The sequence below is a fragment of the Pristis pectinata genome, chromosome 9 (assembly GCF_009764475.1).
Source record: "Pristis pectinata isolate sPriPec2 chromosome 9, sPriPec2.1.pri, whole genome shotgun sequence".
Lineage (NCBI taxonomy): Eukaryota > Metazoa > Chordata > Chondrichthyes > Rhinopristiformes > Pristidae > Pristis > Pristis pectinata.
The window spans coordinates 54960853-54983402 of record NC_067413.1 but is presented as its reverse complement, the minus strand read 5'-3'; the positions used below and the strand labels follow the sequence as shown (position 1 = coordinate 54983402).

Below are 22550 nucleotides of genomic sequence, written 5' to 3'. Positions count from 1 at the left end.
AGTACCATGTGGAGTCGGAGGTGATCTGCCGAAGCTGGAATTGTGCTTCGGCCTGGTCGAACCAGATGCGGGGCCAAAGCGTCCAAAAGGTGGGCAGCTTGAGTGCCACTGTGTTGGCTGCTGCGTTGTCATCCATTGTGTGGGTCCAAAATCCGTTTGGACCATCGGGGTCACCAATGTAGCGGCTGCTACTGCGATGCAAAATTAAGACACTAGTCGATGAGTTACAAAACAAAACTAATGTATTTTCCCGCCTCGCATGGACCTTTTAAGAGGAACGGTTCCCGCCCACTGAAAACGGAAATGACGTATGCACTACGTCATCAAACTTTTCCCGTGCGCGGGTTCTCCCTGTCGCTCGGGGAAGACGGAGGCCCAGCGCCATCTTGGGCTTCGCCAGTCTGATGACGCGTGACCCGACCGCCAAGCCAGTTCACTTGCTCAGGCAGTGAGTCGCTACGGACTGATATTTCTTGATGAACAAAGAGCATTATTATGTCATCAACTCCGCTCCTCTAAGTTCAAAGGTTATGGAAATGGGATCTATATCATATGAAAACATTGAATGAATGGACTCCAAACTTCCTCAAATTTAAGCGAAGAATCAACAGTGCCACTCCTAACTTTTTCTAAGTTTAAACATGATATAGTTTGAGAAAACCATTGATAAATAGTGGGAGGTATTGGATCCTTCCATTTAAACAAAATGGATCGCTTGGCCATTAATGTAACAAAGGCAAGCATATGACAAGCAGCAGCAGATAAGTAGCCAGATTCCATCATTGGTAGCCCAAAAATTGCAGTGATTGGGTGAGGTTGTAAATTAATATTCAATACAGTTGAAGTAATGTTAAAAATGTCTTTCCAATATTTTTCCAAAAGAGGACAGGACCAAAACATATGTGTAAGGGAAGCCACCTCCGAATTACATCTATCACAAATAGGATTTATATGGTGATAAAAATGGACTAACTTGACCTTCGACATATGGGTCCTGTGAACCACCTTAAGTTGTATTGAAGAGTGTCTGGCACACATTGAAGATGTATTAACTAATTGAAGAATTTTCTTCCATGTCTCTGTGGGTAAAAGTATCTGGAGTTCTCTTTCCCATTCATTCTTAACTTTACCAAGTGTCCCTGGATGTATTTTCATAATTAGATCATAAATTATTGCTATCAATAATTTATTCTGATAGGGATTAAAGCCTAAAATTTTTTCCGTAATTTCAATTTTATATGGAGTCAGAAAAGAAGGCATAGTAACTTTTAAAAAATTTTTAATATGCAAGTATCGTAAAAAGTGTGATCTAGGCAAATTGTATTTATTAGACAACTGTTCAAAAGATAAAAAACAGTTATTTTACTTGGATGCAAAATATGCAGTATGATCTTGCGTTTTCTGCTGAATTCTTGGCTGGGCTGATGAAGGGTTAATTTAGTTGAATACTGATTATGTTACCGGTGAAATTAAAGATTAAGTGTTTTACTGGTTAGCTGTTACGGTAATGATACCTATAAGAATGTAGTGGTATTTTGAAGATCCGTACAAACATATAAATAAATTTGGAGCAGATCACAGCCTTTCGAGCCAACTCCACCATTTAATGATTATGGCTGATCTGAATCGTATCTCAACACTGCATTCTTTCTAGCCATGTTAACTTTTTACTGTCCCGCATGTTAAGAACCTATCTACCTCTTAAAAATACTCACACTCTGCTTCTACCACTCTGAGGAAGAGAATTCCAAAGATTCCTGACTCTCTTTGGGAAAACATGTTGCCTTACCTCTGGCTTAAATGGGTGAGCCTTTATTTTTAAACAATGGCCCCTTGTTCCACATTGCTCCACAAGAGAAAACATTCTCTCCACATCCATCCTGCCTAGATATCTCAGGATGTTACGTATTTCAGTCAAGACCCCTCTTGTTCTTATAAACTCCAAAAAACAAAGCGTTACCTTTCTTCATAAGACAGCCTGCCTATTCCAGACATTAGTATTTTCCTTGCATTAATAGTTGGAAATTTGGGCAGAGAAGTGGCAGATAGAGCTTAATCTGGGCAAGTGTGAAGTGTTGCACTTTGGGAGGTCAAATGTAAGAGGAAAGTATACAGTGAATGGCAGGACCCTTAGGAGCATTGATGGATCTTGCCGGATCTTGGGAAGGAAGTCCATAAGTCCCTGAAAGTGGCAACACAAGTTAGATAGGGTGGTAAAGGAGGTGTATGGTATGCTCGCCTTTATTGGACAGGGCATTGAGGATAAAAGTTGGGAAATCATGTTGCAGCTGCATAGCACTTTGGTTAGGTCACATTTGGACTATTGTGTGCAGTTCTGGTCACCACACTATAGGAATAATGTGGAGGCTTTGGAGAGGGTGCAGAAGAGTTTCACCAGGATGTTGCCTAGATTGGAGTGTATTAGCTGTAAGGAGAGGTTGGACAAACTTGGGTTGTTTTCTCTGGAGCGCCAGAGGCTGAGGGGAGATCTGATAGATGTATATGGAATTTTGAGAGGTGTAAATTGGGTAGATAGTCAGGATCTTTTTACCAGGGTAGAAATTTCAAATTTCATAGGTTTAAGGGGGAAAATTTTGAAGGAGGTTTTCAAGGCCAGCTTTTTACACAGAGTGTGGTAGGTTCCTGGAATGCACTGTCAGCGGAGATGGTAGAAGCAGATGTTTAGCAATGTTTAGGAGGCATTTAGACAGGCACATGAACAGGCGGTGAATAGAGGGATATAGATCCTGTGCAGACAGGTGAGGTTAATTTGGATTGGCATCCTGGTCGGCACAGACATGATGGGTCGAATGGCCTGTTCCTGTGTCTTTTCGATATTGCTTCTATGTTTTATCATCCTTCCATAAATAAAGAACACAGTACTGTACACAGTACACTAGATGTGATTTCACCAGTGCCCTTTATAATTGTAGCATAACCTCCTTACTTTTGTATTCAATTCCTCTTGTAATAAACAAAAACATTCTGTTAGTCTTCCTAATTTCTTGCTTTGCCTGCATATTATTCTTTTGTGAATTATGCACCAGAACACTCAGATTCCTCTGCATCTAAGAGTTCTGTAATCTCATTCCAGTTAAATATTATGCTCTTTATTTTCCCTGCTAAAATAGACAGTTACACATTTTACCACATTTATACTCCATTTGCCAGGTCTTTTATCCATTCAATTAACCTATCTACATCTCTACATAGACTCCTCATGCCTTCTGCACAACTTTCTTTCTTCCCTACCTTTGTATCATCAGTAAATTTAGCAAATTAACCTTTGGTGCCTTCATCCATGTCATTATAATAATTTTAAAAAGTTGAGGCCCCAGCACTCATTTCTGTGACTCACCACTTGTTATATCCTATCAACCAGGAAAGGAACCATGTATGGCTTTCCTCCTAGCCAGCCATACTTCTGTCCATGCCGATACGTTACCTTCTAAATCATGAGCTTTTAATTTCCACAATAACTATTGATGTTGCACCTTATTAAATATCTTCTGGAAATCTCAGCATATTACATCCACTGGTTCCCCTTTATCTACAGCACAATTTACATTTTAAAGAGCTCCAATTAATGGCCATGATTTCCTTTCAGAAAACCATTTGATTTTGATTATCCTGCCTTTTTCTAAATACCCTTTTAAGTTTCCAGGATGAAGTACATCAGGACCCAGTGACTAGTCAGCCTGCAACTCAGTACACGTCCCTGGTGATTGTAATTTTGCTAAATTCCTCCATCTATTCCAATTACTGATTTACGGTTACTTCTGGGATTTTACTTGTATCCTCAATACTGAAGACTTATCGAAGTTACCTGTTTACTTTCTCCACCATCTCCTTTTTTAATGAACAATTCTGAAATCCACTTTGTAGGAATCAACCCTGACTTTGTTAGCTCTTTTTTTGAATATCTATTGGAAATTCTTATTAATTGTTTCTGGCGAGCTTTATCTTTTATTCTAATTTTCCTCTTATTAGTTTTCAAGTCAATTGTTTTTATAATTAAATGCTTTCATTCAGTTTGAAACTAGCTTTAACATTCTTAGTTAAGCATGGAGACTGTCCGTCCCTTTGGATATTTTCTTTCTTTTAGGGATGTATCTATTTTGCATATTCTGAAAGGGCCCTTTAACTGCCTGTTAACTTTATGATACTTTAATCTAATTTGCCAGTTTGCAGAACTCTGTTTTCATACTCTAATAATTGCCTTTATTTAAGTTTAAAATATTAATCTCAGACCCAGTTTTCTCTCTCACAAGCTAAATGTAAAATTCAATCAAGTTATGATCACTGCTATCTGGGGTACTCTCACAATGAGGTAATTGATAAATCCAATCTCAATGCACAATAACAGCCCCAGTACGATTTGCACTCTGGCCAGCTCTAATGCTGAAAGCACCCGACAGACTCCTCATCTTCCTTTGTCCATCTGATTTTTCTGTTCTATGCGTAAATTAAAATCCCCCACGATTATCGGCATTTCTTCCATAATTTCAACATATTCTGTCCCACCACATGGTTACTGTTAGGGGCTTGTTCACCATTCCCACAGGTGGCTCCTTGCCTTTATTATTTCTTGCCTCCACCCAAACTGCTTCTATGTCACGATTTCTTCAACTTGGGTCAGCTCTCTCTGTTGTGCCTTCTCCATCATCAATTAACAGAGCCACCCTCCACCTTTTTCTAGCTTCCTATATTTCCCGAATGTCAATATTCAGATCCCAAATTATGTCTTCCTGCAGCCATGTCTCCATAATGGCTTTAAGGTCCTATATATTTAGTTTTTATTTACACGTTGAGTTTACAGTTGTTACAAACGCTACTTGCATTCAGTTACGGACTCTTTAGCTTTGTCCTTTTATTACTTTTTAGGTAGTGTCTTGGCATTTTAACAGACATTTGACCACCAGAAAATATGTTCTTTTCCCTCCAAAAGGCAGCAGTGCTCCTTTAAAGTCAACTATACAATGACAGAAGAAATATTTTGTGATTTGACTATCCCATTATTTTTGTCTCAATTGGTTGATTTTTGACTTCAGAAGTGTACTTAAATGATTATTCACACTGAAGTAAAATTAAGGTGAAAGTAACTGTTCTGCATGCAGTTCCTATTGATGTGCCTTTCCTCTTGGGATGGGATATCTAGGTTGCAGGGGAACTCACCATGAAATCCTGATGTGTGAATTCTGTGGATGAGGCCCTAGTCCCATAAACTTGCATTCACCAATTTACTTTTAAATAATATTGAAATCAATTTCTTTTAAACAATACTGCAAATTGAACTTGAACATTTAAGGAACTTTTGAACTATGTTTGATTTATGCTCCCTCTCTATTTTCTCCCACCCTCTCCTATTGGATTAATGTTCTTTTGCAGTGTCTCTAAGCTGATCAACAACTTGGTTCTTCTTGTTTGAATGGATGCCAGTGATCTATTGGCAACTATTTAACTATGCAGGTATCAGAGCCAACCCTGTTGACTTCATCACTGATGTGTAGGCATAATCCCTTCCTTTCATCCTCCTTAGTCACAGATAAATGAATCCCAATCCTAGCATCATTCTGATCCAGTTCAGGAATTCTTATTTGCCAAGCCAGTCTTTGGAGCTGAAGTAAACAAACCAAAATTTTGACAGAACCTTATTATATTCCCTCTCAATGTCTTGTGCACAGGACAAGCATAGAATCTTGAATCTTCATGTCCAAGATAAAGAATAGGTTTGTGGTGAGTGTTTGAGTTATGGAAAAACTCTATTATAAGTGTTGCTAACTGCTTATTTTATATCACCATTTTTTAGAACTTCTGTTCCAAAAATAACATTTCCTGGCCGAGTAGTTTAATGTTGATCAAGATTCGGACATAATCAGTTCCACCTGCCTTTAATGCACAAATAATTTGAAATGGAGTTCTAACCTTGCCAATGATGGGATTCTGTGACTAACCGCAAGTCACTGGATCAGAAGTTCTTTACCACTTGAAATCATGTGTTGCAATGATTCAGCAAAGGGGGCAATACTGAGGGGGAACAGTTACTCTATATAGATGTCATGCAAGGTGGCACACGGGGCTTCGAAGAGATTATATGTAGGAGCCATTTATAACTTCAAGCACAATGTCTCAGCATTGTGGAAGCTCCAAAAGCAGTGCTTCTCAATGGGAAATTATGGTTAAAATAGTGGGTTCTATTTGAGGTAGCTTTGGCTTTGAGTGACAGGGTAGCAATGGTGGCATGTATTGCAATGGATAGTATTGCATTATAGTGCTGCAGGTGGGCATCTGAGGCAAGGATCTGAGTGGCTCAGACCCACTTCAAAGAAAAAAGTAGACCTCTTTTGCAAGATTAGAGGCATCAGGACCATCACTATAAGTTTGGTTGCCTCACTACAGGACTCCCTGACAGCAAGTAAAGGAAGAACAGATCTTTAACTTGTTCTGATGAAGGGTCATTGACTGAAATGTTAACTGTTCCTCTCTTCACATATGCTGCCTGACCAATGGGTGTTTCTTGTATTTTATGTTCTGTTTTCGGATTTCCAGCATGTAACTTCTTGGCTTTTCAAGCTCCCTTAAACTTATTCGCCTAAAAAAGGCCTTCTCCTGCTTTCAGAGATTATAGCTCAGCGTTCAACACCATCATTCCTTGGTACTAATAACCAAGCTTCAAAGCCTTGGGCCTCTGTACCTCCATGTGCAACTGGATCCTTGACTTCCTTTATAGGGACACCACAGTCAGTGTGGATCAGCAATAACATCTCCTCCTTGCTGACAATCAACACAGGTGCACCTCAAGGATGTGTGCTTAGCCTACTGCTCTACTCTCTCTGCATTCATGACTGTGTGGCTAAGCACGGCTCAAATGCCATCTATAAATTCACCGATGACACCACTGTTACTGGTAGAATCTCAGATGGTGTTGAGGAGGCATACAGGAGTGAGATAAATCAGCTGGTTGAGCAGCGTCGCAGCAACAACCTCGTACTCAACATCAGCAAGACCAAGGAACTTGTGGACTTCAGTTAGGGGGAATCGGGAGAACACCAGTCCTCATTGAGGGGTCAGTGGTAGAAAGGGTGAGCAGCTTCAAGTTCCTGGGTATCAACATCTCAGAGGGTCTAGGGTCCTGACCCGAAATGTTGACCGCCTGCTTTTCTCCACGGATGCTGCCTGACCTGCTGAGTTCCTCTAGCATTATCGTGTTTTTCATCCAGATTGCAGCATCTGCAGTCCTTTGTTTCTTCAGAGGATCTATCCTGGGCCTAACACATTGCTGCAACATGAAGAAGGCACGCCAGTGGCTCTACTTTGTTCAGAGTTTGAGGAGATTTGGTATGTCACCAAAGGCTCTTACAAATTTCTGTAGATGTACGGTGGAGAGCATCCTGACTGATTGCAAACAGCCTGGTATGGAGGCTCTGCAAGAGTCTCCAGAGGGTTGTAGGCTCTGCCAGCTCCATCACGGGCACAACCGTCCCCACCATTGAGGATATCTTAAAGAGGCAGTGCCTCAAGAAGGCGGCATCCATCATTAAGGACCCTCATCATCTGGGGCATGCCCTCTACTTGTTACTACCATCGGCGGGGAGGAGGCACAGGAGCCTGAAGACCCACACTCAACGATTCAGTAACAGCTTCTTTCCCTCCGCCATCAGATGTCTGAACGGTCCATGAACCCTGAACACTACCTTGTTATTCCTTTTTTTTTGCACTATTTATTTATTTTTGTAATTTATAGATTTTTATGTCTTTGCACTGTACTGCTGCCTCAAAACAACAAATTTCATGACATATGTCAGTGATAATCCGATTCTGATTCAGTGAGTGTACATGCTCAGATATTGCTGCAGGGATGTCAAACCTGTTATGCTTGCCTATGACATCACTGCTGCACACCCAACAGCCACTGTGCATCTTAGCACATTTCCTACAAGCTGGTAGCTGAAAACTGATTGCTTTTCCATTTTAAATCTATTGTGTGGCACATAAAATCTGTCGCTCTGTATCAGAATTTCTAGCAGCTATATTGGTATTGGTTTATTATTGTTACTTGTACTGAGGGACAGTGAAAAACTTGTCTTACAAACCGACCTTACAGGTCAATTCATTACACAGTGCAGTTACATCAAGTTAGTACAAAGTGCATTGATGTAGTACAGGTAAAAAAAGAATAACAGTACAGAGTAAAGTGTGACAGCTACAGAGAAAGTGCAGTGCAATAAGGTGCAAGGTCACAACAAGGTAGATCATGAGGTCATGAGGTCATAGGTCATAGTCCATCTCATTATATAAGGGAACTGTTCAATAGTCTTATCACTGTGGGGTAGAAGCTGTCCTTAAGTCTGGTGGTATGTGCCCTCAGGCACCTGTATCTTCTACCCAGTGGAAGAGTAGAGAAGAGAGAATGTCGCGGGTGGGTGGGGTCTTTGATTATGCTGGCTGCTTCACCAAGACAATGAGAAGTAAAGACAGAGTCCAAGGAGGGGAGGCTGGTGTCCGTGATGCGCTGGGCTGTGTCCACAACTCTCTGCAGCTTCTTGCGGTCTTGGGCAGAGCAGTTGCCATTCTATGCCGTGATACATCCTGATAGGATGCTTTCTATGGTGCATCGGTAAAAGTTGGTGAGAGTCAAAGGGGACAAACCAAATTTCTTTAGCCTCCTGAGGAAGTAGGGGCGCTAGTGAGCTTTCTTGGCTGTGGCATCCACGTGGTTAGTCCAGGACAGGTTGTTGGTGATGTTCACTCCCAGGAACTTGATGCTGTCAACCATTGATGTAGCTCAGCACCGTTGATGTAGACAGGTGCATGTACACCGCCCCCTTTCCTGAAGTCAATGACCAGCTCTTTAGTTTTGTTGACATTGAGGGAAAGGTTGTTGTCATGACACCATTCCACTAAGTTCTCTATCTCCTTCCTGTACTCCGATTTATCGCTGTTTGAGATACGGCCTACAACGGTGGTATCATCTGCAAACTTGTAGATGGAGTTAGAGCAGAATCTGGCCACACAGTCATGAGTGTATAGGGAGTAGAGTAGAGGGCTGAGGACGCAGCCTTGAGGTGCACCAGTGTTGAGAATAATCGTGCCGGAGGTATTGCTGCCTATCCTCACTGATTGCGGTCTGTTTGTTAGAAAGTCAAGGATCCAGTTACAGAGGGAGGTGTTGAGTCCTAGGTCTCGGAGTTTGGTGACAAGCTTGCTTGGTATTATTGTATTGAAGGCAGAGCTGTAGTCAATAAACAATAGTCTAACGTAAGTGTCCTTACTGTTCAGATGCTCCAGAGCTGAGTGAAGGGCCAGGGAGATGGCATCCGCTGTAGACCTGTTTCAATAATAGGCGAATTGCAATGGGTCCAGGTTGTCTGGTAGGCTGGAGTTGATGCGTGCCATGACCAACCTCTCAAAGCACTTCATGATGGTGGATGTCAGAGCCACTGGTCGGTAGTCATTGAGGCATGTTACCTTGCTTTTCTTTAGTACCGGGATGATAGTGGTCTTCTTAAAACAGGAGGAAACCTGAGATTGAAGCAGGGAGAGGTTGAATATGTCCACAAATACGTCTGCCAGCTGATCAGCACAAGATCTGAGCACGTGGCCTGGGACACCATCTGGGCCAGGTGCTTTCCTCGTGTTCACTCTTCGGAAGACTGATCTTACGTCCTCCACTGTGATCACAGGTTCAGCTGCGTTGGTGGCTGTCAGAGTGGATGGTGACAATCCACTTCCTTTTTGTTCAAAATGTGCATAGAATGCATTAAGTTCATCAGGAAGGGATGCGCTGTTGTTAGCTATGCAGCCTGACTTCGTCTTGTAGCCTGTTATGGCATGTAAGCCTTGCCATAACTGGTGGCTGGTCAGGGACTATTTTGAGTTGGTATTGCCTTTTGGCATCCTTGATAGCTTTACGAAGGTCATACCTCGCTTTCTTGTACAGATCAGGATTACCAGATTCGTGTGCAGCGGTCCTCTCCTTCAGTAGGGAGTGGATCTCCCGGTTCATCCATGGCTTCCTGTTTGGGAACACCTGTATTGTCCTCTTTGGTACACAGTCCTCCACACACTTGCTGATAAAGTCTGTGATGGTGGTGGCATACTCATCAAGGCTGGCAGCTGAGTCTTTGAACATGGTCTGGTCCACCGTCTCAAAGCAGTTACGTAGAAGCTTGTCTGCTTCCTCAGACCAGCATTGCATAACTCTCCGTACCGGATCCTCCTGTTTCAGCTTCTGTTTGTATGCAGGGAGAAGGAGCACAGCCTGGTGGTCTGATATCCCAAAGTGAGGACGAGGGGTGGCTCAGAAGGCATCTTTGATGGTTGTATAGCAGTGGTCAAGGGTGTTGGCGCCCCTGGTGGAGCAGGAGATGTACTGATAGTATTTTGGTAACACACTCCTGAGGTTGGCCTGATTGAAGTCCCCCGCGATGATGAAGAGGGCATCAGGGTATCCTGTCTCAAGATGGTTGACCACGGAGTATAGCTCATTGAGTGCAGGCTTCATGTCCGTCATGATCTGGGATATATCACTTGGATTGTCATATGTGTGTATTTTTCAGTACTTTGCCGAATAAACTTGGTGGGCTGTGGCCACAGCATTATTAGTGATTTAATCCTATTGCTTACACCAGGATTTACGATGCCCAACAATGTTGACCCTGGGCGGTTTGCAGTATGAGTGGGAGGGGGACTTAATTAGCATCAGCTGGATAGGTGCAGGCACCACTTTGGATACATTTATGGTGGGACTTGCCCATACTCCTCCATTTCCTCTTTACCCTTGCACATCAGGCTAAGAACTCCCACGCCCAACCTCCCTGATCCATGATCCTCCTGAGTAGGTGGCCAACATGTAAAGAGGTAACTCTTTGGTTGCTTAGGCCTGGCCAAAATCACTCTTGTGGAGGCTGGCACTATGGCAGGAATGCAGAGTCCTAATCTAGGGAATCTCCACAGTAATGATTATTTACAGCCCACAGTTCAGGACAACATGCCCTGTAATCCCTTACATTCCTTTCAATAACATTCCAAGGAAATAGTGTCCATACCTATAATTCATGTTTTCTATTCTCATTAACCGAAGTATTATGTTTTTATTTAGCGTATCACCTGTTCTGTTTATCCATATATGAGAGTAAAAGTTATGAATGCTTGCTTCAGGGATTGATAAATGACCACTGTCGAATGTTGTCAAATCACAGGTGCAAATCCTAGTGAGAGAAAATGGAGAGAAAATCCCTTGGAATAGGCCTACAGCTCTTTGTACAATGTCCTGTTGGGAAACTGCAAGCTATGTGTGTATTGACTGTACTTGCTTTCTCCTATGCTGGATATTCTTTTGTAAAATTTACCGATACTCTTGTTATATGCAAGTGTGCTAGGGAATGAAAAAATGGGTCTTTTCCTCATTGAAAGTGAAAACTGGTTTACTTTCCATTTTAAAGAGCTGTGGCTCTATCAGAATTTCTAGCTGCTGAGAAAAGGCAGAGATGTTTTCCTACTGTGATGTGTAATTACAAGGTCGAGGATATATTAGTTGGATTGTCAAATGTATATATATTTTCAGTACTTTTCAGGATAGACAGGATGTGTGGTGCTGATGTGAAACTTTATTAACAAAATGAATGGGACCAAAAGCTGGCTCAAGAGAGGACAATAGAACATGCATTATATTAATAAGGAAACAAGCATTTTCTGGATGTGTTTTTGTCTTTACTGAGACTTGATGGCTCTACTTTTGGAGTATTAATGTTCCTCACTAGCAATAAAATTTGTAAAAAAAAAGCATGGTTGTAATGTTACTTCTCGATTTATTAATAATGCATTTAGGGGTATCTAATGCTGTACCAAATCATTTTGCTAAATGTTTGTGCTGATACTTCAGTAGTAAGTGTTTTGACAGAACTTTACTTTTATAGAGGCTTGTGGCTGCTTTTACAAAAAGGGATTAAATTCTCATTTCATTAGACTTGGGTTGACAGGTATACTGGTAAGGAATACCAGTAATACCGTACCAGTAAGGCACGGCCTCCAGTATCAGCTTTAAGCAAGAAAAGCATCTTCTGGTTTCCTCCCACATTCCAAAGACATACAGGTTAGGAAGTTGTGGATATGCGATGTTGGCGCTGGAAGTGTGGCGACACCTGTGGGCTGCCCCCAGAACACTCTACGCAAAAGATGCTTTTTACTGTGTGTTTTGATGCACATGGGACTAATAAAGATACCTTCCTCCTTCATAGCATGAAAAGTGCTGGAGTTGTACTGAGTTGTATGGAGTGACAATCGAATAGGAGTTGTATACCATTCATACAGATGCATTAGGATTAACCTTAAGCACAAGTAGCATACTTTATTCAGCTTAACATTCACCCATGTAGTCACCCAATTTTTGCTTCTCAGCTAAGTAATCACATGGTGGTAAAGTATGTGTGGAAGATCACACCACATAAGAGCATTTTACACAAATACCAAACATGCTGAAACATTAAACAAATTGCATTCACTTTTAACACACAAGTATGTTTACTTATCAAGGATGAAATTTCAAAGCACTTGGAAGTACAAGATAAAAAAGGGTGAAGTCAGCACTGTTTCATTAAGGAGAGATCTTTTTAGTCAAATCTGTTAGAATCCTTGAGGAGGTAACAAGTAGCTTAGTCAAAGGAGAGTCAGTGGACATTAGTTCCTTGAATTTGCAGAAGGCTTTTGACAAGGGCCATGCACAAGGCTGTCAAACAAGCTTAGAGCCCATGGTGTTAGAAACAGGGTACTAGCATGGATAGAAGATTGGCTGACTGGCAGAAGTCAGAGTGGGGATAAAGAGGTTTTTTTCAACATAGCTGCCGGTGACTAGTGGAGTTCCGCAGGGACTCTCTGTGGGACCACAAAGTTGTTGGGACCGCAACTTTTCACTTTATGCATTAACAATATGGATGAAGGAACTGATGGCATTGTGGCCAAGCTTGCAGATGATACCAAGATAGGTGGAGGGGCAGGCAGTGTTGCGGGGGCAAGGAATCTGCAGAAGGATTTGGACAGGTTGGGAGAGTGGACAAAGAAGTGGCAGATGGAATACAGCACAGGGAAGTGGGGGGTTATGCACTTTGGTGTGAAGAATAAAGGTGTAGACTCTTTTCTAAATGGGCAGAGAATTTAGAAATCGGAGGTGCAAATGGACTTCAGGATTCCCTTAAGGTTAACTTGCAGGTTGAGCCAGTTGTAAGGAAGGCAAATACAATGTTAGTATTTGTTTTGCGAGGACTGGGACATAAAAGCAAGGATGTAATGCTGAGGCTTTATAAGGCGTTGGTCAGACCACATTTGGAATATTGTGAGCAACTTTGAGCCCCATATCTAAGGAAGGATATGTTGGCCCTGGAGAGGATCCAGAGGAGATTCACAAGAATGATCCTGGGAATGAAAGGCTTAACATATGAGGAGCGTTTGATGTGTCAGCGCCTATACTCAGTGGAGTTCAGGAGGGTGGGGGGGAGTTGGAATCTCATTAAAACCTACCGGATACTGAAAGGCCTGGCTAGAGTGGAGATGGAGAGGATGTTCTCATCATTAGGAGAATCTAGAATCCAAGGGCACAGCCTCAGAATAAGGGGACATCCTTTTAAAACTAAGATGAGGAGGAATTTCTTCAGCCAAAGGGTCGTGAAGCTGTGGAATTCATTGCCACAGAGGGTTGTGCAGGCCAATTCATTGGTTGTATTTAAGGCAGTGATTGATAAGTTCTCGATTGGTGAGAGGATTAACGGTTACGGGGAGAAGGCAGAAGAATGGGGTTGAAAAAAAATCAGCCATGATTGAATGGCGGAACAGACTCGATGGTCCAAATGGTCTAATTCTACTCCTATATCTTATGGTCTATGTTCTTACACACATGGAGAAAAAAACAAAGGTGAACAAATAGCTTTTAACCAATTTATTACTGATGCCTTGCAGATGTCTAACTGTAATGTGCCCCCTGTGTCAGTCAGAATCCTTGTTTCATTAAATTTAATGACAGATTATTCTCCAATGCTGTCGTAGTGACCAGCTGTCCCTATAGGTCTTCCTGAAAGAGCTGACCTTGGTGAATTTCAACACAGTGATGTCCTTGAGTGTGATTGATAAAGAATATGTTTCACTGTCTATGCACAAATTCTATCTTATAATATCCTAGAAATGGGTATAATTGGACACCTTGTGTCCTGGCACAGAATCTTGCTTGATGTCAGGGTTAATGGATCAGTTAGGTGGGTATTGTATTCAGCTTGTGATTGTCATTAGTTTCTGGCTGTTATTCTTAAATTGGCTGTGTTCCCCTAAATGCTCTAACCTTTTTCACTAAGAACATTAGCTGTAAATGCCATCTAAATCAGTAGATCTACCTTTTCCAAACCATGGTAGTTTTAAAGAGCAACCCTCAGAGCTCATCATAACTTTACCGGAATAATGTAGATATTAGATATACTTTATCTATCAAATCCTTCATTTAACAAGAATTATGTTAAATGACAGAGGATTGCAGATGTGTTAGGACATGGAGGGCAAGAAAAGTTGGTATACAGTGACATAAGCACCTCAGGATTTTGGGATTTGCAGCTGAATTTCAGAATTGAACTTGATGGAATAGAGACATGTCCTTGGTCATATGCAGCAAGCACATTGTAGTAGAATCAGCATTGTTCTCTGATTCAGAAATACCATTCCATTGAAATCATACACTACCATATTACACATATGACCAGAGATAAACTTCTACTCCAATATCTCCTCATTGCTAATGCCTTGCTTTATTACATTTTTTTTAAATTAACATAATAACTTGGTTTTGAGTTGAAAGCTGCATTTAATTAGGTAATCACTTAGGATTTTGAACTTTACACTCCTAATTTAATTAGTGTCAGATCCAGTAAGCTAACAGCTTTCAATAAAATTTAATTTAAAAATCATTATGCAGAATTATTCATTGATTGAGTGAATGAGACAGGAACTTCTATAGATTTTGTGATTATGAAGCTCCAGGGAGTCACTCCAGTAGAACAGCAAACTGTAAAAATCTGTATCTTCATAGTTATTGGAATACAACCTGTTTATTAGTTTAATTATCATTTAATCTTAATACATAGACTGATTCTGGTGCAGAGATGCAGAGAAATTTGGACTACTTGAATATGTGAAAGACATAAGGGGTGAGATGTATAACAGTTTGATAAGTGTTAAGAGATAACTATATAATTCAATTGTTGGTAATTTAACAGTTTCCAATCATTTTAAACAACGTGCTTATTTACTTAGAGTCATAGAGTTGTACAGCACGGAAATGGGTTGTTGGGCTCACCACATCTATGCCAAGCTTTTCATTCATTTACACTGTCACAGAAAGTGGCAACATGGGTGAAAAAGGTACTTGCCTTCATCAGTCAGGGCACTGAGTACAAGAATTCGATAAGAGGATGAGGTTATAGACCTTATAGAAGTGCATAAAATCATGAGGGACACAGACAGGGTGAATGTGCACAGTCTTTTTCCCAGGGTTGTGTAATCAAGAATTAGAGGACATAGGTTTAAGGTGAGAGGAGAGAGATTTAATAGGAACCCAAGGGGCAACTTCTTTACCCAGAGGTGGTCAGTATATGGTATGAACTGCCAGAGGAAGTGGTTGAGGCAGGTACATTAACAATATTTAAAAGGTACTTGGACAGGTACCTGGATAGGAAAGGCTTAGATGGATATGGGCCAAACGCAGGAAAATGGGACTTGCTTTGGTAGGCAACTCAAGGGGAAAGGTTGGGGAACCAAAGCAGAGCTCTTCAGAAGACCAAGAATTTAGAGAATATGACAAAATAAAAAAGAGGGTGAATTCTTCAAACAAGAAGGGGGCTAAATATATTAAGTGGAGGGGCTTAAGAAGGTTTTTGAAATAGTAATCAGGGAAGAACTTATAGGCAATTGGAGAAGTGTAAATTAATTAGGGAGGGCCAGTATCAATCTGTAAATAATAGACCATATTTCAATATTTTGATGGACTAATGGGGAAGGTTAATGAAGGAAGTACAGTGGGTGTTGTCTACATGGATTTTCAGGAAGTGCTTACCAAAGTACTACATAAAAGTCTGATTAACAAAACTGAGGCCCAGGAATAGGATGGTCATTGTCAGTTTGGATAAAAAAACTGGATTCAAGGACAGAAAGCAGTGAACATTTCTCAGATTGGAGGCAGGTGCATAATGTTCCCCAAGGGGTAGTGCTAGGCCCGTTGTTTATATGTGTATATACAAATGACTTGGAGTATTGTGTCCAGTTCTGGTCTTCATACTTGAAAAAAGATGTGAAAGTCCTTGAAAGGCTGCAGAGAAGATTTGCCAGAATGATCATAGGGCTGAGAGGTTTCAGCTGCAAACATAAGTCAGAGAAGTTGGGGTTGTTCTCCTTGGAGCAGAGGAGGAGATTTGTTAGTACACAAGGTTATGATGTGTTTAGATAAGATGGGCAAAGAACGTTGTTCCCATTAGCTTATGTTACAAAGTTCCACATGGGAGGCTTATCCAGAAGATTAAGATGCATGGGATCCATGGTGAATTGGCCATTTGGATTCAGGATTGGCTTGCCCATAGAGGACAGAGGGTAAGGCTTGATGGGACTTATTCCGGCTGGAGGTCCATGACTAGTGTTATTCTGCAGGGATCTGTACTGGGACCTCTGCTGTTTGTGATATATCTATAAATGATCTGGATGAAGACGTGGATGGGAGGGTTAGTAAGTTCGCAGATGATGCAAAGATTGGTGGCATTCTGCAAAGTTTAGAAGATTGCCAAAGGATACAACGGGATATAGATCAGTTGCAGAATTGGGCGGAGAAACGGCAGATGGAGATTAATCTGGGCAAGTGTAAGATGTTGCACATTGGAAGATCAAATGTCAAGGGTCAGTACACTGTTAATGGCAAGACCCTTAACAGTGTTGATAATAAGAGGGATCTTGGGGTCCAAGTCCATAGCTCCCTGAAAATGGCTGCACAGGTTGATAAGGTGATAAAGAAGGCATATGGCACGCTTGCCTTTATTAGTTGAGGCACTGAGTTCAAGAGTAGGAAGTTCTGTCAGAATCAGGTTTATTATCACTGATGTATGTCATGAAATTTGTTGTTTTGCAGCTGCGGTACAGTGCAAGACGTAAAAATTACTTTAAGTTACAAAAATAGATAAATTGTGCGAATAAGGAATAACAAGGTAGTGTTCATGGGTTCATGGACCGTTAAGAAATCTGATGGCAGAGGGGAAAAAGCTGTCCCTAAAGTGTTGAGTGTGGGTCTTTGGGCTCCTGTACTGCCTCCCCAGTGGTAGTAACGTGAAGGATGCATGTCCCGGGTGGTGAGGGTCCTTAATGATGGATGCCGCCATCTTGAGGCACCACCTCCTGAAGATGTCCTCAATGGCGGGGAGGATTGTGCCCATGATGGAACTGGCTAAGTCTACAACCCTCTGCAGCCTCTTTCGATCCTGTGCATTGGAGCCTTCATACCAGCCAGTGATGAAACCAGTCAGAATGCTCTCCACTGTATATCTGTAGAAATATGCAAGAGTATTTGGTGACATACCAAGTCTCTTCAAGCTCCGAATGAAGTAGAGTTGCTGGCATGCCTTCTTTCGTGATTGCATCAATGTATTGGGCCCTGAAATCTTCTGAAATGTTGATGCCCAAGAACTTGAAGCTACTCACCCTTTCCACAGCTAATCCCTCAATGAGGACTGGTGTGTGTGCTCCCGACTTCCTGTTCCTGAAGTCCACAGTCAATTCCTTGGTCTTGCTAATACAGATTGCATGGTTGTAGTTGTGATACCACTCAACAAGCTGATCTACCTCACTCCTCTACGCCTCCTCATTGCCATCTGAGATTCTGCCAACCACAGTGGTGTCATCGGCAAAGTTATAGATGGTGTTTGAGCTGTGCCTAGCCACCACAGTCAGGAGTGTAGAGAGAATAGAACAGTGGGCTAAGCACGCATCCTTGAGGTGTGTCTATGTTGATTGTCAGCGAGGAGGAGATGTTACTACCGATCTGCACTAACTGTGGCTTCCCGATAAGGAAGTCGAGGATCCAGTTGCAGAGGGAGGTACAGAGGCCCAGGTTTTGAAGCTTGTTGATTAGTACAGAGGGGATGATGGTGTTGAATGACGAGCTGTAATCCATAAACAGCAGCCTGACGTATGTTTTGCTGTTGTCTAGGGGCTCCAAAGCCTAGTGAAGAACCAGTGAGATTGTGTTATATTAGCACAGATTATATTAACAAATTAATGTTGCAAATTTATTCAACTCTGGTTAGGCCGCATCTGGAGTATTGCATTCAGTTCTGGTCGCCCTATTGTAGGAAGTATGTGGAAGCTTTGGAGAGGGTGCAGAAGAGGTTTAACAGGATACTGCCTGGATTAGAGGGCCTGTGCTATAAGCAGAGGTTGGAGAAACTTGGGTTGTTTTCTCTGGAATGGCAGAGGTTGAGGGGAGACCAGATAGAAGTTTGTAAGATTATGAGGGGCATAGATAGAGTAGACAGCCGGTATCTATTTCCAGGGTTGAAATGTCTAATACTAGAGGGCATGCATTTAAGGTGAGAGGTGGTAATTTTAAAGGAGATGTGCAGGGCAAGTTTTTTTTACACAGAGAGTGTGGGTGCCTGGAACGTGTTGCCAGGGGTGGTATTGGAGGCAAATATGATAGAGGTGTTTAAGAGGCTCGTAGACAGACATGTGAATATGCAGAGAATGGAGGGATATGGACATTGTGTTGGCAGAAAGGATTAGTTTAGTTAGGTGTTTAATTAGCTTGGCACAGTATAGTTGGCTGAAGAGTCTGTTCCTGTGCTCTACTGGTCTATGTTCTATGACTAGGGGACATATATACCAAGGGGAGTGAGGAAGAACTTATTTACTCACAGGGTGGTCTGATCTGGAACCAGCTCTCTGTGAAGATGTTGGAATTGGAGATGATCAATGATTTCAAGAGGAAATTGGATAGGCATGAGGGAAATAAACTTGCAGGGCTGCAGGAATAGAGCAGTGGAATGAGGCTGACTGGATTGCTCTACATTTTGTTGGTATGAACATGGTTGTTCAGTGGGCACCTTCTGTGCTAATATGAGAATATAATTATAACCAAATGATGGGTCAAACCTTGCAGTGTACCTGCCAGTTTTGAGTCATCAGGACACAGGCCACAGCAGGTAAGTGTCTACTTTTCCCCAGCTGATGCTTCTCCTTCTGCTGCATTGTAATTGATTTTTAAACCAGAAATGCAGGAATAGGAATGGAAGGATCAAACACTGTTGAGAGGTTTACCTTTTCAACAGATGATAAAGAAAGGTTCACAATTTAGTTTCATCATTTTACAATTTATTTTAGCATGAAACAGAATCAATGAGATGTCATATGATCTTAAAATAAATTGGAAACAACTATTGTATGGTGTTTGCTTCACCTTCCTGCAGCCGGGAATTTTGCTTGGATTCTAAACCTTGATAATGATATTTCTCAGATCACTCTGAATCGAAGAATATCTGATCTTTTGGCTTCCCTTCAGAGCACTTCGCACTATGGAGGCCAGCTGCTGAAGCTGTGCAGCAGCAGTTTGCAGAGTGGCCAGGTAGCTGCCCCACAGATTTGTTTACTTGTGGTTAGTCAGTTGGACTGCAGTTGGAAGCTCTCTCTTGATGTAAAGCAAGGCAGAGTTTTGCCTCTGGAGGAGCTGGTACATCAAGGTACAGAGAAAATAATGTACCAAAGAAAGAAAGAAATAATTTATATTTTTGGAACCACATACCACTGTTTGATTTGAATTACTCAGCACTTTAGATCAAAACTCTACCCCCTTTTGTGGTTTATTAAACCTGGAACATCTTCCTAACCACTGAACATCACATTTGGATGAAAAGTAGGCCACTGAGGTACGTAGATGGATGCAATTTTTAACCCTTGACCAGGATGGCCCTTTCAGCAGTGCAGACCAATTACATTGTAAAAGACATTCAGATTAAAAAATATGGATGAAAATCAAAGGAGATGGGTAAGCTTCATTCTCAAAATGAGAAGAATCTTAGAGAAACATAGGACTTGAGGAATGGGGCTGGAGTAGGCTTGGAACAGAGACTGTTCAAGAATCTTTATTACCATGATAAAATAATCTCATTAGTTTCTAATGAATAAAGGTTCAGAATCGGTTCTTTTTATTTGTTGACCTACGTGTATTCCTGTTTTTAGATTACCTTTTAGAAGTTTTCTGTAATGCTTTAAGTTTAAATTAACTCTTTGTTTTTATCTACAGCGGGAGGTGAAGGATGTGATTGCACCAATTGTCTTTGAAGTGTCATACAGCTTGGGCAAGCACATAATTGGTGACAAGTCTCTGAAAGAGCTTCCAGCTTTGAAACCAATCCTTCGCTGGAAGAAAGGTCGTAAACTTGCTCAGCGAAACCAGGTGAAATTTAAGATTGAATTTAAGACTGTACAACAAATAACACGTTTCATGTTTTTTCTTGAGACATTATGTAGTTTTCCAAAAGGAAACATAACTTCTGAGCAGACTTGCACTGTGAACAGTGGCTGATACATCCATCTACTGTAACCTGTTAAAGGCTATGATTGCACTTTTATATCCAAACAATGGCTCATGCCTCACAGCTTCAGAGACCCAGGTTCAATCCTAACCTCAGGTGCAGTCTCCCTGTGACTGAATGGGTTTCGTCTGGGTGATTTAGTTTTCTCCAGCATCCCAAAAACATGTGGGTTGGTAGGTTAATTGGCCACTATAAATTGCCCCTGGTGTGTAGATGAGTGGTAGAATATGGGGGAAGTTGATGGGAATGTGGGGTAGGATTAGTGTATAAATGAGTGCCTGATGGCCAGTGCAGAATGGGCCAAAGGGCCTCTTCTGCGCTGCATCTCTCTGATGCTGTGATGTATGAAAACCAATGCAAGGTCATTCCATGTGTAGTGTAACGATGGTTGTTTAACTGAAGTTTTATTTTCCAATTATTACATTTTTACATTAATAATTTACAGATATTACTCAGTGGTTATTGTTTAAGAATCAAAAGTTGACAAAGTATTTGAGAAGTTGAAAGGTTAATGATGGTATCACTTTAATCACAAGGCAATCCTTTACAGTTTGAGCAAGTTGAAATTACTGCACAACTGATTGAAAAATAGGCTGAACCATTTAAGTACTGAAGATAATATGGTCAGTTTGGATAATGGGCTGATTTCAAACCACCCTCTGGGTAAAAAACCTCCCTCTGATATCTCCCTTGAACTTCTCACCCATTACTTTAAAGCTATGCCTTCTTGTATTAAGCATTGTTGCCCTGGGAAAGAGGAGCTGGCTGTCTAGTCTATCTATTCCTCTTAATATTTTGTATACCTCTATCATGTCTCCTCTTATCCTTCTTCTCTCCAAAGAGTAAAGCCCTAGCTCCTTAGTCTCTCCTCATAATGCATACTCTCTAAACCAGGCAGCATCCTGGTAAATCTCCTCTGCACCCTGTCCAATGCTTCCACATCTTTCCTATAATGAGGTGACCAGAACTGGACACAGTACTCTAAGTGTGGCCTAACCAGAGTTTTGTAGAGCTGTATCATTACCTCGCGGCCCTTAAACTCAATCCCCCGACTTATGAATGCTAGCATCCCATAAGCTTTCTTAACTACCCTATCCACCTACGAGGCAACTTTCAGGGATCTGTGGATATGAACCCCCCAGATCCCTCTGCTCCTCCACACTACCCAGAATCCTGCCATTAAATTTGTATTCCACCTTGGAGTTTGTCCTTCCAAAGTGTGCCACTTCACACTTCTCTGGATTGAACCCCATCTGCCTCTTCTCAGCCCAGCTCTGCATCCTATCAGTGTCTCTCTACAATCTTCGACAGTCCTCCACACTATCCACAACACCACCAACCATTGTGTCATATGCAAACTTGCCAACCCACCCTTCTACCCCTTCATCCAGGTCATTAATAAAAATCACGAAAAGTAGAGGTCCCAGAACTGATCCTTGTGGGACACTGCTAGTCATAGCCCTCCAATCTGAATGCACTCCCTCCACCACAACCCTCTGCTTTCTACAGGCAAGCCAATTCTGAATCCACACGGCCAAGCCTCCCTGGATCCTATGCCCTCTGACCTTCTGAAGAAGCCTACCATGTGGAACCTTGTCAAATGCCTTATTAAAATCCACGTAGACCACATCTCCTACGCTCATGACTACCCTCATCAATCTTCCTGATCACCTCCTCAAAGAACCCTATCAGGCTTGTGAGACATGATCTGCCCTTCACAAAGCCATGCTGCCTGTCCCTGATCAGACGATGATTCTCTAAATGCCCATAGATCCTATCTCTTAGAATCTTTTCCAACAGCTTGCCCACCACAGACGTAAGGCTCACTGGTCTATAATTCCCTGGACTATCCCTACTACCTTTTTTGAATAAGGGGACAACATTTGCCACCCTCCAATCCTCTGGTACCATTCCTGTGGACAACGGGGACTCAAAGATCCTAGCCAACGG

The 22550-nt window shown here is 41.7% G+C and overlaps 1 protein-coding gene across 2 annotated transcripts in view; it reads left to right on the top strand.

Annotated features, from left to right (window-relative positions):
* The window catches only part of itga9 (integrin, alpha 9), a 421660-nt gene that overhangs the window by 214856 nt on the left and 184254 nt on the right, over nt 1–22550 (top strand). For both annotated transcript variants that reach the window (XM_052022797.1, XM_052022798.1), the window contains one exon: nt 20309–20461. In XM_052022797.1, the coding sequence (XP_051878757.1) occupies nt 20309–20461 (153 nt within the window). The remainder of the gene's footprint in view (nt 1–20308; nt 20462–22550) is intronic.